Source organism: Anser cygnoides, chromosome 10 (assembly GCF_040182565.1).
Source record: "Anser cygnoides isolate HZ-2024a breed goose chromosome 10, Taihu_goose_T2T_genome, whole genome shotgun sequence".
Lineage (NCBI taxonomy): Eukaryota > Metazoa > Chordata > Aves > Anseriformes > Anatidae > Anser > Anser cygnoides.
In genome coordinates, this window is record NC_089882.1 from 3901519 (window position 1) to 3919884 (window position 18366).

The 18366-nt window shown below is 46.5% G+C and overlaps 1 protein-coding gene across 1 annotated transcript; it reads right to left on the bottom strand.

Moving 5' to 3' along the window:
• Positions 1–2244: 2244 nt before the first annotated feature.
• On the bottom strand, positions 2245–18014 carry EDEM1 (ER degradation enhancing alpha-mannosidase like protein 1). Its single transcript, XM_048070778.2, has 12 exons — positions 17461–18014; positions 16144–16216; positions 12903–13006; positions 11885–12056; positions 10548–10731; positions 9838–10012; positions 9134–9254; positions 8570–8740; positions 7935–8008; positions 6827–6923; positions 5868–6053; positions 2245–5441 (listed from the first exon to the last, which is right to left on the bottom strand). Exons 1-12 carry the CDS (start codon positions 17913–17915, stop codon positions 5352–5354), a joined length of 1902 nt encoding a protein of 633 aa, XP_047926735.2. The 5' UTR covers positions 17916–18014; the 3' UTR covers positions 2245–5351.
• Between the last annotated feature and the right edge of the window lie 352 nt (positions 18015–18366).

Consider the following 18366-nt stretch of genomic DNA (forward strand, 5'->3'; position numbering starts at 1 on the left):
ACGACCTTCTCATCTACTTCAGTTAAGTGGGGGACAAAGCGAACATAGTACAAAGCAGCTTTTAGTGAACACGTGCTTATCTTTTTCAGTGAATAAATTACAGAAGTGGTGATCAGTGAAACAAAAATTCTCTCTAAAAGAAATTTCAAGCAAGGACACAGATAAACGCCTCTGAATTAGGAAAAACGATTTTTGTCCTGAGCTGAGCTGCTGGGACAATCTGCCGGCAGCGGGACACGTTGGCGCTTTTCTCTCATCTTTCCTCAATGCTTTGCAGCTCCACCTGAAGGAGAAGCGGCGCTCACCAAAGCTATAAAGCTACATTTCCAAACACTCCGCCTACAAGATATTACTTCTGTTTCACAGCTCCAGAGCAGACATTTCAAACAGTGGCACAAGAGTGGTCTCTTGTGGAAGCAGATCAGACCTACACCACTCTCACCCAAGGCACGGGAATCCAAACCTGCCAGAAGTGAGAATGGGAATAGAAGCTTTTTGGAGTTATTTTAATAAACATGGACTTCAGAGAAACTACGATCAAAACAGTTCCGTTTCAGAGGCGTAACAGTCACTTTCCAACCCACCGACTTTCCGACAGCAGATAAGAGGGAAAACGAGATAAGGCACGTGGTAAATAGGGACAGCAAACAGTTGCTCGGGGCAGTGACACCACCAGTAAATGGGCAACTGCAGTGAAGGACGTTAGGGCTCTGGTTCTTCAAAGGCAGGACTTCAGCCCACTGAAGGTACTAAGGAACTGTCAGTCTGAAGCCAGCAAAAGCACCAGTAGAAAGCAAAAATCTCATCATAAAAAAAAAAAAAAAAAAAAAACAGGAAAAAAATGTAAAACCACTACAAAAATCCAGTCTATACAATCAGTAATGGTCAACAGGCATTTCCTCGTAACTTGGGGTTTGATCAAGAGCCAAAGACAGACAATGAAATGTCCTTTCAGCTCCAGCAGCCCTTGAATCGGGACTACAAAACATACAACAGAACAGATGTCAGTCAGAGAAAACAAATACAGAAAAAAAAAATCAAAGTGATGATCAAATACTTTGTTTTCACAGCCCTGTTTTAAATACCCTGTGAGCTCATTAGCGTACAGTTCTCCCAAGCCCTGAGAGAGCCCAGCAAGGCTGTCGGTGCAGAACTCCCACGTGCACTGCGCTCTTCATGGACCCACCTGCAGACAGTGGCATTGAGAGACACCAGCAGGTCGCTCACCTCTCGCTCAGTTATCTGCTCCCCAGGTGACAGCTCGATGCCACGCTTCCTTTCCTCATTCCACATCAAATCCCTGCTTCAGCACCGGCTGCCCCTTGAGTCACTGCACAAGTGGCAGGGAAGGGGCAGAGGGAGGCTTTTTGTGCTGCAGGTGAGGGTGTGGGGTTTTTTTGTTTTGTTTTCCTGCAATATGGAGCCATCCCTTGTTCCCAGCTAGATGAAAATCCAGCACGTAAATATCTTACGGCTAGTGACAAAGGCAGATGAAGTTGCCAAGAAACCCCTCACCAGACAGCAAATGCTTCTCCAAACCCACTTATTGCGTGTTGCTGCAAGGATGCGGTTGAGAAGTCTCTCTAATCTCCCGCAGGGAAAGTAAATGCTATTTCTTACACACCTCAATTATGTGCTCCTGTGCTAAACAGGTCCAACGCAGAGACAGAGACAAGTTATCCTTGGAGGAAAAGAATTGTCAGGTTGTGGGTTAAGCAGTCTTTTCCTTCCTCCCCCAAAATACCCAGCGGTATGCTCGATCTCTAAGGGCTGTAACACGGCATTTGCTGTAACAGACAGGAATGCTCTTGGCGGTGACAGCTCCTCATGGCTGGGGATAGCTCATTAAAAAAAAAGTGAATTCCCAGCCTACTCTGTGTGGCACACAGGTGGAGACTTGCATTCTTCACACACAGGGCTGCCCTACACACCCACAACAGCACTGGAGAACTGATTTAGGCCTTGGGTCGCTGTGTTGAAGTGAGAGGTCTCCAGCTCTTCAGATAGGCCAAGCCCAGGGAAATATTAGTAAGAGCCACAGATGTGCTCCAACACAGACGTCAGGTATGCCTTCCCTTACTCACCGCCACTCCCAGATCACCCTCACCTCCCAAAGCCTTCCTGTCTGATGACTGGTAAAGATGAGTTTGGGTGCGTATACCTCGTTTTTTCCTCTCCCTTTGGGAGATCACCTGTAAGATTCACGATGACCTTACAAAAACTACACCAGAAGAAAACCACAAGTGCTCAAATACACGATTTTTAATGCAAAACTTTAAAATTTAAGCTCAGTTTTGAAAATTTAGGACATTTCATGAAAGCACATTTGGTCCCCTTACAAGTTTCCCACCCCCAATTAAATACTGTTGAAAAACAACAATTAAGCATACATTGCATTTTTAATTAGGAAAAAATTATATTGCACATTATACTGAGAAATACAAAAGTCTGTTTCAGTAAGTTATTCCAGCAGTGTTATCAATTTCATTTTGATACCATTGACTTAGACAAAAATTTCCATTTTAGTGCATAGCATGTGCCCTGTCATTGCAGAGTAAAAACTTATCAGTATTTTTAAAACAAAGGAAAGTTGGCTCCTTAAGGAATACAAAGCCTTTCAGCAAGTAGCCAGTACCAGTCTCCTAGCAGACTGAACCCGCTCCTACGGGATGATAACTGTTGGATCACCTTGGCAACACGAATTTCAGCACAGTTTCTAATGAGAAGCTGACCACAAACTATTTGGCACTGTAATGGTCCGAGCCACTAAGGGCTGAAAGGCAGTAATACTCGCCTGTACTGTTCCCACTGTACAGCCACCTTCCACTGTTTCTGGCAATACACACGAAGTGAAAAAGCAAGGTGTAGAACACTTGTGCAACTTCATTACAGTCATGTAATTCTCTGAGGAAAACTCTGAAACAGATTTCTGTGCATAACACTCAGCTGGAACCCTTACCAGAGCTCAGGTTTTTTTTGTTTTTAGAAGGCACAAAACACAGAGGCAATTGCAAGATGCATAAATGCACATTCGGAGAGCTGAACTGCAAGTCGGGGAAAAATCATTACCAGAAGCATCCACAAACACACCTAGGGCAATGTTTGTGTTGGCATCTGCACACCGTGACTTTACATGGCCTGTACCAGAATGCTGGGTTTTGCTTCCACGTTACCAAGCACTTCTAATTTCAGAGTTAAAATCAGAAGATCTGACCCAGCAAGAGCATTTCAGAAACCCCAGACATTTCTGCTTTCTCCCTCCCGCAGCAGGCAGAACGCGCTCCCTTGCTGCGTCCTCCCACGCTCCTGTAGGTGTTTACAGACTGAAGTGTGCCAGCATGCCCAGTCAGTGTTTACAGGCAACTAACACATTCTAGGAAAAGATTTGCAAAGGCAATTCTAAAAGAGTTCAAATTGCCAGCTACCTCAAATAGCAAGGCAATTGATCCTATTGCAACATTTTGGGAAATCTTAACATATTCCCCTCCCCTACCTTTCAAACCCCTTGTTAAAACACATACATTAAGACTAGGAAGACAGGATATATTTTTTTGCCTGAATATAAGATTCTACTATCAAGAAATAGAAGATTCTATAATGAAGTCCCTGAGATGCATCTGTATGCTAAAGATTCAAGCAATAACCTCTTAAGCACTAACTTCATATTTATTAGAAATGTTCCAAGTTGCAACATATGGCTTATGAAAACCAATGTTTATGAAAACCAGTATTATCATAGAAGGTGAAAATACAGCAGATCAAGTTTGCCCTTACATTTAAGCCCTAATTTAAAAATAATGAACCCAATAACAACGTTTAACTACTTCAACTGCAGCCAGAAGTAAAGAGCATGTAAGCAACAGGCAGCCACTGAAAAAACAGAGTAAGCTGTCTGGCCTCAGTTTTTCATCCCTCACGACAGCGCTGCCTGAACTCAAATGCTTTTTTCCTGGAAGTTCATATATAGTTACTCCTCAAACATATCTGAGCTGCACTTTATGATGCTGGGAAGAGACAACAGCAGTTTTTCATCATTCCTTACTGGAACCAAAAGGCACAGTTTGCAGTTAGATTATAGCACTACTGTCAACATCAATAGTTTCTGCAGGCATGATCCCGTTATGCTGGCATAGACCAAACTGTCCTGTAACAGAAGGAAATTAGTGCACTGCAAGCTCAGATCTCTTACCAGCTCCTTCCCTAGGATGACGCAGAGACAGCCCCTGTCCTAATTACACTGACAAAGAGAATAAACCAGCTCGTAAGTATTCTCTGGGAGGGGCACAGCTGTTGATATTCTTGCATCATTTAAAAAAAATGAAGAGTTGTCTCACATGTAAGTTACTTCATATGTTACTTTGGGACCCACCGTATATTTTAACTAGCTATTCAAAAATACTTCATCCCTCCTCCCAAGTAAGCTCAGCTTTTCCTACAAGTGAAGAAAATGCAAGGCACTAACACATTAATGCTGTAAGGAATATGAAACAGTTTGTTCTTCATATACTTGTACACCAGTTCTTTTCTTAGCAGCATCTGTCCTGAAGAGGCACTAGATACATGGGCAGACAACGTAACTCTTCAAACTTCTGCTCAGCTGAGCTATATCAAGTTAGCTGCTTCAACAGCTGAGTGGCTTTGTAATTCACTCCCCCTTCCCTTACAAAAAAAGGCACCTAATTTGTTTTATTACTGGTTTCTGTAGCTACAGGCCCTTTTGACTGTGCAGTTCTATACAATTGTGTACATGAGAGAACTCATGACTCTACTGATAGCTTCTTGTATGATCAAGAGTTATCTTTTCAGGATACTATTCTAAATAGAGCATTTTTGTTTCAGCAAGAACCCACTACCAGTGGGTTGCTACCTGAGAAGTACTTAAGATTGTGTATTGCTAGTCAGAATAACTCAATAATTAACCTTGGTGTAAGAAATTGCACTTTCCCATTCCTTCCCCAATCCCAAGATCATTTCAAATTAAATACCTGACCCTTTTCCAAAGGGAAATCTGTAATGCAGCTACAAAGAGGTAGCTAAGTGGCACGTGCCAATTTTCTCTTTTTTTTTTCCTTTTTTTTTTTTTAAAGTATATCCAACCTTCATTTGCAACATTTTTCACTGGAAGTCTTAAAACAAGAAATCTCTATTCATGTGGCACATGGAGTTACCATAGTTCAGAAGACTGAACTCGTAAGAGAACAAAATCTCCCTTCAGGTCCATAATCAAAAACTAACAAGCATTGGGGATACCCAAGTGACTCAGCATATGCAGATGTGTGCTGAAGAGGAATGTCTAGAGCCAAATCCCATACTCCTCCAGACATACGATAGAAGTTACTCTGAAGAACCATTCAGATCAAGCCCACCATTCGATCAATCTGCCTCATGTAGTTGCTCTTCAGCGGCAGTAAATACCTCCTCTCATCAGGAACTCTGTTACACTGTTAACAAAACAAGAATATTTTTAAGAACTCAAATCTGGAAACGGTCCATCCCATATCCTATTTAACATAGCTGGCATTTCGGTATCAGTGACCACAGACTTCTTCCCAGTGCAGAAAATTGTAACCAACAGCACTTTTGGTCCCTACTCTCCCTCACCCTTTGCAAACTTAGAGCACAAACAGTATCAGTGAACAGCAAGTGTTTCCTTAGTGGGGGCTGTACGATTCCAAATACAAGCCAAACTACTGCAGCTTGTTATTCAACGGAGACTCCCCTCACTATGACAACTGTGAATTATTATTTTTTAAATAATGCTCTTTTTCTACAGGACTTTTCCACTTTTCTTTTTCCACTGCCTAGCCTAAGCCAACATACATTCCTTTTCCAGAAGCCCAAGCACACGTGGTCTGTGTATTCCTTACATTAGAACTGAAGTTGACTGCCTTTAATTCATTAGGTTTAACTTTTTCTGCGCGGTCCTCTTCTCCAGGGAGGATGTCTTGCCACAGTGAGTTCCGGAAGCGTTCATCCACAGACACGATATGTCCCTCAGTAGTAAACATGTATTTGTTTCCAGACTTATGCACTGGATTGTCTTCATCAAACAACTAAACAAGAGACACGAGAGACAGATCTGAATTAAGTGTGCAACATTTTTCAAGTCCCCCTCATCAAGAAGTGAAGCACATGGATGCATTTGAAGGATCACACGAAAAGCACACCTTTTCGTCCTAAATGGCCAACTACTATTAACGCAAATGGAAATAAACAACTTTAATGCAAGTGATTTATTTTAGCAGTTAAAAGAGGAGATCAAAAGAAAAAACTTCTCACGCTACTTAAAGCAACCTTCTCTTTGTATGCTGCACTATGCAGGCATTTCTAGGCTGGCATCCACTGCTGCTATTCAGTCACAGGTTTTTTTTTTTTTCCTCCCCTTCCACCCCCCCTTTCTTCTTCTCTCTACTAAAGGAAATTGAGAAGAGTAGCTTAAGCAGTGTTGGCTCAAATGCTTTCTCCTGTGACTGCCAAAGCTCGATGGGGAGTAATTGGAGGCTGCTGCTATTCAGGCAAAATGGCTACAGCAATTTAACTTACAGCTGAGCCGTACCTCCCCTCCAGTCTCGCTCCCTCTCCTTTCAGCTTTCCCCTGAAAGAGCTGCCAGCTCTTCCATTTCAGGACAAGCAGCTCAGGCAGCTGCCCAAACCTCCAAGATTAGGGTGGGGGCAAAGAAAGAAGAGCACACTCTCCAATACTCTGATACGTAAACACCTCTGCTCCCCACAGCCCAGCACAGTTTCTAACAGCACCTGCTTCCTTGTGCCATCTTTGTGCACAAGACTTGCAATAGTATTTTTGAAATGAAGAACATTTACATACCAGGTACAAATATTTACAAGTTTCACTGAGAAAAAAGCTCTCCATTCGATCTTCTTTTGTCTTCTCTACAACATGGTGTAATGTAGCATAGCCACACCTGAAAGATATAAGGTTAAGTTTGGGCTTAGTTCCCACAAATTCTGATCTTGAAGAACTCCCTAAATTTCCCTCAACTTCAGACCATTCCAGTTCACTAGGGGTGAGGTTAAAAAGAAAAGTCTCTTTTACATGGAAGCATCGATTATTGATTCCTGGTATCCTGATGAGACTGTAATCATTGGAATAGCCCAACCACAGTGTCATTGTACGGACGTATTGAAAGAGTCTTTCAGAGAAGCAAGATGCTCTCAAGTCACGCTGCATGCACAGGTAATTTCCCCATAGCGAGCACACGAGAGACCCAGGTCTGGAAGCCTGCTCTCACACAAATGTTTTTTCCCAAGCTAGCAACTACTCTCCCCTCCCACTGACCCTTACAAATGCTGAAGCTAAAATATACTTGGAATGCACTTGGAATTATTTCAGTCACACCCCGATACTGCATCTGAATCCCATTTAACTGCAGAACAGCACCATTTTATACTGCCCTGTAGTTAATAGAGACTTGTCTATGAAAGCAAATTCCAACAGTTGAATTAAAATCTGCTATCTTCCCTCTGAGTCTTGCAAGAAGTTCATATATGTACTATTAAAGTCAGGATTCATAGTTACTGTCTTGGGAAGAAAGCTGATATGCAGCAGAGTCTAGCTTGGAGGCCATCCCCTCAGTTTAGCTGAATACCACGAGTCCATGAGGTTTTAATTATTCTTGCAGGAGCCACAGGGAAAAAAAATAACCTTACCAGTTTTTGCCACCTGATCATGAACAAACCCTTTTTAAAATGTTATAAAATTCTGAAGACATAAATTTGTCACTGGACAATAAATTTCATTTTCAAATTAGAAAAATAATTGTTCAATAAATAAATCATCACTTGTGGCTTTCTGGTTTACCTACAGACTGGGTTTCCTGATTTACCTACATTTGGCAGATAGGTTTGTATAGAGCATTTATATAAAAATATACGTATATAGCAGTGACAGAAAGCAAAGAACACTGAAGACTGACTTTGCTTTTGTGTATTTTTCCAAACTCTGTAGAATATCCATTCCCACGTGAAGATAAAATGGGTTCTTTGTGGCCTGGATAAGGGAAAAAGAGAACAGGTAGAGCCAGCAATTTGGAAATTTTGTAAAAATAACACTTATAGCAAAGGCGCAGTAGTATCAGATTCTCATGTGTCACAGTAAACTTACCTTTACAGGAACATGACTTAGATTACTCTGAGCAAGAACCTAGTAAAAGTTGTAATAAATTCAAGCTCTGATAGCTTCCTTGCAGTCAGAAATTTATTTTAGTTTACCGCATCTGCTGCCAGTCAGAGACTGTACCTGGACAATATAGCAAAGAAAGCTATTACACTTACTTCAATGATTTCTATTAAGTCACAAGTCTCTACTGTGTAAAAATCTGCCAGCCATTTTTCAACAGGTTGTTTAGTCTCACTTTTGCCTGTCCTATAAAAAGGGCTATTTTCAAAGCAAGCAACATAGCAACTACATTACATAAGTCAACTGCTTATACAGAGACCTCTATATAAGAGCATCCAGACACGGAGGCACTAAGCTTTAACGGTCCACCAGTGACCCAAGGACATGGCAGGAAGTAGGGGTGTAAAAAGTGACTTTCTGAGAGTCAAGTACCTGATAAAGAAGATATGTGGATTCCACTAACTCCGGCCTCAGCGGATAAAAGGGAACATCCGGAGCTTGCAGTTGCCAGTTGTACCTCTCTGGGAGAGCTCCGTATCGTTTCCATATGGCATAATAAAAAGCATGGAGACAAATAGCATCTTCCACATCTCCTATCAGTACCTGGGTGTAACAACAGCCATAAACACGTATGCTTAACACTGCAGGCCAGCAAGTTACTTTCTACTCTGTACTAAGACCATATCACATAGCAAAACACTCCCCCCACAACATGGTATACAAATGCTGAGGTTAAATGAGGTAAGTGAGAAGTATCTCAAGTTCCATACAAAGCACGCCGAGACACCCAGTATCGCTATGCTGAACTGAAGCACTGCTACCCTGACACAGACACTGAACTGCCCTAAGCCTCTCTCACCAGAACAGCCAGGTGTAAGCCTGCAAGTTAAAACTCATCTCCTTCACGTTCATGTGAAGGCTATGATTAGAACGAGCCTCTCTGAGAACCCCTCCACTGTGTCATTCAGTCTTTAACAAAACCAAAGTTTACTTTACCTGTAGTCCTGGAAAAAAGGCTTGCAAGGAGTCAATCCAAGTGTTCATCAGCTGCCCAGTGAACATGTTTACATTAACATACAAAGGCGGGTCACCTTCACCTTCGTTGCAAGCTTCTCGACTGCCAAATGACAATAAGCATGAGTAAACATTCCCTGGTTTAGAACACGATGCTTGTTCCATTTTACAGACATTTTACTGCCACCAGCAAAGAGAACAAGTTGCAGTTCTGTCAGTGTTAGGCCACTTCAAAGCCATTTCAAAAGGAACCAAGAAGTCCATTCAGCTCTCAGAAAAACAATCCATAAAGGCATGCACACCTTATCCTTCACGTATGTCAGCAAGATGCCTGCCAAAAAGTCGCACTAGGTAAGATGAGGCCTTAAGAAGTATTAAGTTAGCCGGCGTAGCGCATTTCCTTCACAGCCCTACAGCTTTCTCTCAGCCTAGCATTTACGAATTTGGACAGTAACCAGTTCAGCTTCTTTGCACCAATAATGCCATCTACATCAGCTGACTAAGGAGTGAAGAGAATGTTAAAATTTCTTTCCACAGTGACTAACACAGAAATAAGTTTTTTTTCTTTTTTAAAGAACAAAAGAGAACAAATTTTCCAGAAGGTGACCAAAACACTCCACAACCTGTCGTAACTTGCTGGAGTATTTATATGTTTCAGGAATCGATACTCATGTGAAATAACTTACCCTCTCCTTAAGTGGTTCTGAATGTTCCGATAAGCATCATTGAACATCTCCAAGTCTTCCTGTTCTCCAAAGAGGATGTAAGACTTCAGAAGATATTCGTAGAATGAATCTGACCCTGCTCCCAAGCCACTTTGCTTTCCAACCCAATGGCCAGTTTGGATATTCACAACATTCCCTTTTAGAACAGACAAAAGGTTTAGTCTGAAGTAGCTGAGTACATCAGAGAGAAAAAGAAAACATTCAAGAGATAGAACTTAAAACTATTAAATTTTCAAAGTCTTAAAAATCTTTTTTTTGTTCCCACTTATCAATGTGGGTGTTACAGTGCATTCATCCACGGAACTAGGATACACCTGCAGTCATTTTAAGTACTTTTAGCCATCTGCCAGTCTAAATCATATTAATGGGAATACGAATACAAGCACTTCAGGTTCATTTCCCAGTTTAATGAAAAATTTGTCTTTGGAAAGCTGTGCCCTAAGGAGTCATTCAGGTAATCCATTTTTCTTATGAAATTAGAAAGTGCCATTTGTTCAACGGAAAGCACAAGTACACGAGGAGAGCACAAGTCCACAGCTGCAGGGGAAGCAGATCAACAAAGTTTCTGATACGCCAAAGAAACCTGTAGAGTGAGGGTATTCTGCTACAGGAGACTGAGGCAGCATAAAGCACAGAGCCAGTCAATGCAGCACCACCCCAGAGGAGATTACCTAGCAGTCCAGTGTTATTGCTCCTGAGACTCCAGAGCGCTTTGACAGCTCTCCTGGCCACCCATTCGAATGTGGAATCACCCAGCAGCCTGCTCAGAATACCAAACTCCACCAACAAGGAACCAGCTCCTGCAGTACAGGTTTCATTATTGCTGTTTGGAGGTACTCCCTTCTTCAGATTGACCTGTAAAGCAGAGAGTGCTAACAGCAAGGAGGCAGGCTGCTCCTCATACAGTTGTGCTCTAATCCAGTGTCTTATATTTATTAGAAAGCTTTTTTTCCATTAGTTTTTGCAATGCATTGAAAACCAGAATATTTCTGCTTGGTCAAAAAACTTTGCTAAAAAATCCTGAAATTCATCTTCTGAATTTATAACATCACTCTCAAGGTGAGAAATCCTCACTTTGTTACTCTTACACTTGATAATCCTTCCAAATTTCAATCCGCTTTTTCGTCTTTTTTACTAACCATTCAGGTTCTTGCAGGGTGACACGAGCACTGCTTCCCCTAGTTTAGGGCTCCCAAAATCAAGAGCTTCACCAGCAAATGCTCTTCAACTTCCCCATGGTGCAAAACGCTCAAGGGAAGTTGCGCCACCTTCAGCTGCTTTACTGCGCTCTGAGCAGAAGTGAAAGCTCCTGTGTCTACAGCCCGACACGTCTGGAAGTACAGCAGTGCTGCACAGCATCCCCAGAAACTCAAAGCAGTCAGGGAAGTGCTAATTAGTTTTGTGGTTTAGAGTTCTTCCCCTAGAATTTATGCCCCTCTCCTTATCCACTGCATGTTTAAAACCAGGGGACGCAGCATTCAAGAATACCGCGGTGTTCTGGAGTGCTTACTGAGCAGCACTCGAGACAATGACAAATACCAAGCCCAACGTGACAATTATTTCAGACCGGTTTTATTTTGTCACCACAACGATATTAGTACCAAGTCACCAACACAGGTACTTGCTTAAACTATTTGCCTTCGCAGTATTTCTGGTTAACCTTCTTGCTGCCAGCACTGTTTGTTAGCATACGACACAGACGTGGAAAGCATGGGGCAGGGCACGTTCTAGCCAACCAGCATGGAAGCAAACAACTACTGACCCACAGGGAGCAATATATACGGGGTGAGGAAACAGCCTACAGAAAACGGTTACTGCACACCAGGAGCAACTCACACGTCGCCCATTTCACCACAACTTTGTGCAGTTCCCCCCCCACACCCCATTTCAGTGTAACAGGCTCATTGCCCCAGGTGCACGCAGAAATGTGGACGCAGAATTTGAGCTGTAGGGCAGGAGAGTCACTACTTTTAGATTCTTGCCGCACCGTGCCGATGTGCTCACTTACCCGAGGATAGGGGATTCCAGTTTTGGTGTTCTCAAAGGCTGGAAGTAGTCTCACTGCCAGGTCGTGAGCCATGTGCAACAGTTCGTTATCGTAATCCTTAATGGTCATATCACCAAAGGGCTGTTTGGTATCTGTAATTATTATGTGGGCAGAAAGCAGGCTTCCCAAAACCCTATTGAAAAAGAAAAAGATATCCAGGTTTTAATTCTAACTTGAACCTAGTTCTTCAGCTAACCCCTTACCACTATCATGTTTAACAAGCATTGCTTTGTGCATCTTACAGGCACTACAGAAAGAGATCTCCTTTTTTCCCCACCATTAGTGAAAACATCCAGAAGTCGTTTTTTGTTACCCACAGAAACCTCAAGATCCTGTTCTGCAAAATTTACCTAACTTAGTAGCTCCTTTTAACATACCGAGCCTATTTATGAGCAAAGACTACATTCCCCCACCTTTTCTTGCAGTCATTTTACTGCTACAAACGACATTAAGTTTATGTAACAAATTTAGCATTCCCAAAAAAAGAAATCCTAGCAGGTTTACAGTTTAAGACAGTTATTCAAATAACGAAGCCATTTAATACTAGACAACATCTTCAACTCATCTCTAAGACCGACAGGCCTGTTTTTCATCTAGAACAAAAGTGAAAGCAAGCAGAAGGTCCGTGGCAAACAACCAAGACAAGGAAAACCTGTCAGCAGGGTTGTTTGTTGTGCACAGATCTGTGTCTCTGCTGCAGGAGCAGCAACAAAAACGTAGCAGTCTGCAACCCAGAGAGAGCTGAGACTGCCATTGTACCACCGCATCAAATCCCATGACTCATTAAAATCATTTTAAATATGAAAAGATGCAATCCTTTCATAGCAGGGTTAAAAAAAAACCTTAGTCAAGGAACATTCATGGCATAAAACCCACCAGAGATATCTTTATCAATGATTTTACTTTGGATCTCCCACATACACACAGCGAGCCTTTAACCTTGTCACTGTTTTAACGACGGAAACTCAGGGCTACCTACCTGATCGTTGCCTCAAACACTTGAACAGTTGAGTCTTTGTCAAATGAGACCGTATCAATCACCAACTTCACTGCTTTCTGGAATTCCGAGGAATTTCCCATTACCTTTTATACAAGAAAAAAAATAAAGTCTAATTACTGCTTCAGAAGAGGAGGGAAAACAAGAGAATGGCCAGCCCACATTTTAGACCAACAGTCATACGCACTAGATCTCAAACAAGTACTTCGAGCTCCTGGTAACAGACTTTCCAGGAAGTTAACCATACCACTGACATGAAAAACTGCATTTAAATACATATATATAATGTTAAAACAGGGAAATCCTGATGTATTTTTGTCCTTTTCACAAGTCTATGCACTCCCGTTCACCCAAGGTCACCATTGTGGGTGATCTCTTAGCCCACGAGCCTAAGATCTCTTAAGATCAGCATACTGAACATTTACCTGCTTTGCTATACACACACATCAGCTTAAGAGTTAAGTTTAGCTTAAAAGGTAACACGACCTGAAGAACAATGAAGTCTGATTTGACATTTACCTGACCAGGGCATCCAACGTCTTGGGCTTTTGACTTTTTTTTTTTTAACAACACTCACTGCACGCTGTGCCCAGGACAAAGGGTGCCGGGTTTGTACAGGTGTACCTCAGCCAGTCCCCACCAGATCCAGAGACCGAGGCAAACTCAGCTCCAGGTTCAGGGAAGCAGGAATGCGGAAGGAGAGCACAGATCCCTTGCATAAGTTCACGATAAGGCCGGGCGTACAGCTCTTTAACCATCAGAGCACCGGTGCCAGCCAGCCTGCTCTTTCCAACACCCAGACCTAGTGGGAAGCATTCACACGCTTGATCTGAGGGGATGAAGAACAAAACAGCTTTCTCCCCACAGGAGCTTCTGAAGCAGAAGAGACTCCAGAAACCAGAAGTTTTATATTGGAGAAGTCAAACACTGTCCCCCGAGGCACAGACAGGACATGGAGCCCCCGGTGAAGGAGGACAGGAAGGCACCGTTTAACCAGCACGCGGCCAGGCGCACAGCTCACATCCCCGGCTGCTGCTTCAGTTAAAACCAGCGTTTCCTCACTTCCTGCTTTCAGTTCTGCTCCTGACCGCCACGCTCAGAGCAGCAGCTGAGACCCCTTCAGGCAGAGCTGCGCTCCCATTTCAGCAGCTGGAGGCACCGTATAACCCGGCGTCCTCGCACACACCTCCACCTCCAGACGAGAGAAGTGCTGCAGGGATCCTGCGCGTGGACGGGCCCCGGTCCCTCTCCAGAAGGCGTAAGGAGTTCAAGGAGGGGATGCTTCTCCACGGTGCCACGCTACTGGTACTACTAACGTAAAACTGAGCCGCTTATCACTTTACCGTCAAATTTCACCAGAAATGCATGTGACAGGCTACTGTGGCAGCTTTACAGCCTTTCCCCCCTTTCCTTTCACCACACTCCGTAAGGATTTACACACCCATCAGGCCCTCCCAGCCCAGCAGCACGATCAGAGCTCTTACCGCGTTCCTGAGTAAGACGAACTCTCCTCACACCATCTCAGCACCCAGGCAAACTGCAGTTCAAACCCACCCCTCCTGAACACCAGCACAACAGGAGTACGCCAAAAGAGATCTCATCTGGGCGCTGGGGAAAACCACTGAAACTGCCTCCATCTCTTCCGGAGATCTCTCTTGATCTTAGAACATCCCGAGCTGGAGGGACCCACGAGGATCCTCGAGCCCAACTCGACGCCCAAGCACGCTCGCCCTTCCCTGTGTTCCCAGCACCCTGCTCGCTCATGCTCCAGCTGCTACACACCCAGCACCTCCGCCTCCCCGGGAGGGACGGGCTGAGCCTCGCTCCTACAGAACACTGGGCACTTCCAGTTCGTGCTGCTCAACCTCCTGACAGGTTTTCATCACTCCTCACAAGGACATTTCACCTTCTCTTCACGTTAAGTACTGATCTCCATTTCTGTCAGCAACTTAGTGTGAAACATCAGCATTTTTGCATTAAAAACACAAAGACTAAACGGCGCCTGTTCTGTGGCAGGCCCTCGGAACATGCCACGGACCAGCTCCCTTCCATTTAACACTTTTCGTTGCTGCCTTCCTTCAATTTCTCAACAAGTTTCTTTTACGTTCTCTCCTCTTCTTCAGCTCCACTAGCTTGCTTTTGGTGTTTGTTGGAGGGGGTGGGAGGCATTGGGTGCTTTCTGCTGTGGTTTGGGTGCTGCTGTTTGGCTTTCTTTTGTATTTGTTTTGGTTTGTGGTTTTTTTTTTTTCCTGTTGTTGTTCTGCTGCGGTCTAAGTTCAACCTCAGAGCAAAGGACAACATCAGAATTGTTCTGTAACAGGGCTGATGAACTTTGCATGACCCATCTTCAAGAAGACACCAAGTAAATCGATGCTCCCCGTTCTCCCCTTTACCTTCTTCTTTCAGAGTCTGTTCTGAGACGCTACCTAGCAGAAGTTTAGTTCGCAGCCGTACTTCTACCTCGACTCGAGCTGTCCTGCAGCTGAGGCCCGAGTTTCACACGCCTTCTAAAAGAAGCCCCGTGCCAGAGTTCTGGTTCTAGGTTTCCCACACCTGGGTCCAAACTAAACCAACAAACGTGACAGCCTCCCCCTTTCCTAGCCTCGTTTCCGCTGCTAACAACCAGACCAAGAGAACAACCGAGACACCCGTGCCTTCAGAGCACCTGGTGTTTCTCACGTCTCTCAAACCCCTCGCGCAGCTGACTTCATCCTCTCAGACATTCACGGCCATATCCTGTTAAGACACGGCCTTTACATTTTAATTAGCCAAATAATTACTCTTCGGCATTACATCCCAGCTACCTTAGCGTACCTTTAAACTAATTTGTAAAATCAGTTTGTTCCTTTCAGCCTCTCACGCTGACCTTTCTCAACTTCCTTCCTGAGCTTCTGATTGAATTTCGCAGCGGCTGGGCAGTAATTCCGAGGCTTTATCGTGCAGCAGGAGCAGGGTCACTGAGGTCGGGCCGATTAAAGCCTTCTTTAAGGAGGACTGACTTTGGAGCTTGGCTGTTCCGTGATTTTAAGGCTCGGTAGCTACCCACAGGGCAGGGAGGATTTCACAGCACCCTTTTAGCTTCTCCCTGCAGGTGACGGGGCGCCGATACCCCTCCTCCCCAGGACACCACGACCCTTATAACTACTGATTCCTGTTCGGGACAGCGTGTGTTATTCCCAAAAAGGAAAGTGGGAAGGAGACCCAAAGCGTCCCGGCGACTCACCGCTAGGGTGTCCAGGGCATCTATCAGCGTCAGCGAGTAGTTGCCCAAAACATCGTTGATGTTCAGGTTTGTGCTGGAAAATAAACACACAGCTCGGTGTCGGGGCAGAGAAACACACGGCTCCGCGTTAGGGCTCGGCAAAGTCACCGGGGTGGGATTTGGGGCCGGGGCTCTGCGATCTTGGGGGCTGAGGGGTTGGAATTTGGGCCCAGGGCTTTGGGGATTTCGGGACAGGGCTCTGCGATTTTTGGGGCTGAGGGGCTGGGATTTGGGGCCAGGGCTTTGGGGATTTCAGGCCGCGGGGCTAGGATTTGGGAAGCTGGGATTTTGGATTTGGGGCCAGGATATAGGATATTTGGATATAGGGCCAGGGCCCTGGGATTCAGGATTTAGGGCCAGGGCTTTGGGGCCAGGGCTCCAGGATTTGGGGCCAGAGCTCAGGGATTTGGGGGGTTGGAATTTTGGATTTGAGGCTGGGGGGCTGGGATTTGGGGCTGGGGCTCTGGGATTCAGGATTGAGGACTGGGGCTTTGGGGCCTGGGATTTAAGGGGTTGGGATTTGGGGCTGGGGCTCTGGGATTCGGGATTTCGGGCCAGGGCTGTGGGATTTGGGGATTTGGGATTTTGGGTCATGGCGCTGGGATTTGCGGTTTAGGATTTGGGATTTAGGGCCAGGGGGTGAGGATTTGGGGTTTGGGGCCAAAGCTCTGGGATTTGGGGCCAAGGAATTTGGGGAGTTGGGCTTTGGGATTTGGGGCCAGGACTTTGGAGTTTGAGGTGTTGGGATTTGGGGCTGGGGCTCTGGGATTCAGCATTTAGGACTGGGGGGTTGGGATTTGGGGCTGGGGCTCTGGGATTCAGGATTTCGGGTCGGGGCTCTGGGGTTTGGGGGATTGGGATTTGGGGATGTGGCTCTGGGATCTGCAGTTTAGGATCTGGGATTTAGAGCCGGGGGGGGGGCTGGGATTTGGGGCCGGGACTTTGGGATTTGAGATTTGGGGCTTGAGATTTGGGGCCAGGGCTCTGGGATTTGGGGCTGGGGAATTTGGGATTTGGGGAGGCAAACTTTGGGATTTGGGGGATTGGGCTTTGGGGCCAGGGAATTTGGGATTTGGGGGTCGGGCTCTGGGATTTGGGGCCAAGGCTCTGGGATTTGGGGGCAGGGGATTTGGGGGGGTCAGGCTTTGGGATTTGGGGCGTCGGGCTTTGGGATTCGGGTCTGAGAGGTGGGGATTTGGGCCTAGGGCTCTGGGATTCGGGGCTTTTGGGGTCGTGTCGTGTCGCGTCCCCCCCGCCCCCCCCCGGCCCTCTCCTCACGGGTCGTCGCGGTCGGGCCCTCGGCCGCAGCAGTGCAGGGGGTCGAGCTCGTCGCTGGGGAAGGCGTGCCGCATGTAGCTGTCGTAGCCGAAGGCGAACATGCCGCGGGCGGCGTCGCGCAGGCGGGCGCGGAGCTGCGGGGGGAAGGCCCCGCTGTAGCGCGCCTCATACTCGTCCTCCCCCCCCCCGCCGCCTCCCTCCCCCTCCCCAGCGGCCGCCCCCTCCCCGCCGGGCCGCGGCCGCGAGCCCCAGAGCGCCGCCGGCACCCAGAGCGCGCGGCCGGGCGGCGCCTCGCTGCCGCGGCCGGGCGCGGGGGCGCGCGGCGGGAAGGGGAAGGGGAAGGGCAGGCGGCGGCGCACGCAGAGGCCCGGCGCCAGCGCGGGCAGCAGCGCCAGCAGCGCGTGCAGGCCCAGCCTCAGCAGCAGCAGCCCCAGCAGCAGCGAGCGCCATTGCATGGTGCCCCCCGCGCCGCGCGCATCGTTCACGGGCGGCCCGCGCTCCGCTCCGACTGCACCCCCCCCACACACAGCGGGCAGCGGCGCCTTTAAGCGAGGAAGTGGAAACGGCGCGGGGAGTCCCGCCCCGCGCGGCGCTCATTGGGTGGGGAGCGCGGGGAGGAGGGGGAGGCGTTCGCGGATAGGCGCGTTGTGGCGTCAGTCAAGAGGGGAGGGGAGGCGGGGGTTTAAAGGGGCGGGAGGGGCGGGGCGGGGCGGCGGGGGCTGTCGTGGCACGGCCCGGAAGGAGGCGGCGGGGCCCGGCCTCGCCCCGGGGAGGGCACGGCCCTGACCCGGCCCCGGCCCGTCTGTGACTGAAAGCTGCTGGGTTCCTGACTGAGAGCTGATAGACGCGGCTTAAAATCGAGTCTAGTTCAGAAATAAGGCTCGTCCCACGCTACAGCCCCGACCA

What these genes read in the sequence shown, in the direction of transcription:
- EDEM1 (XM_048070778.2), bottom strand. Translation starts at nt 17,915, where the DNA reads ATGCAATGGCGCTCGCTGCTGCTGGGGCTGCTGCTGCTGAGGCTGGGC. An exon ending in ATGCCCTGGACACCCTAGCG is followed by an intron (nt 13,007 to 16,143) that starts GTGAGTCGCCGG and finishes CTTGTATAAAAG; the next exon opens with GTAATGGGAAATTCCTCGGA. An exon ending in CCTTTTTTCCAGGACTACAG is followed by an intron (nt 8,741 to 9,133) that starts GTAAAGTAAACT and finishes TGTTACACCCAG; the next exon opens with GTACTGATAGGAGATGTGGA.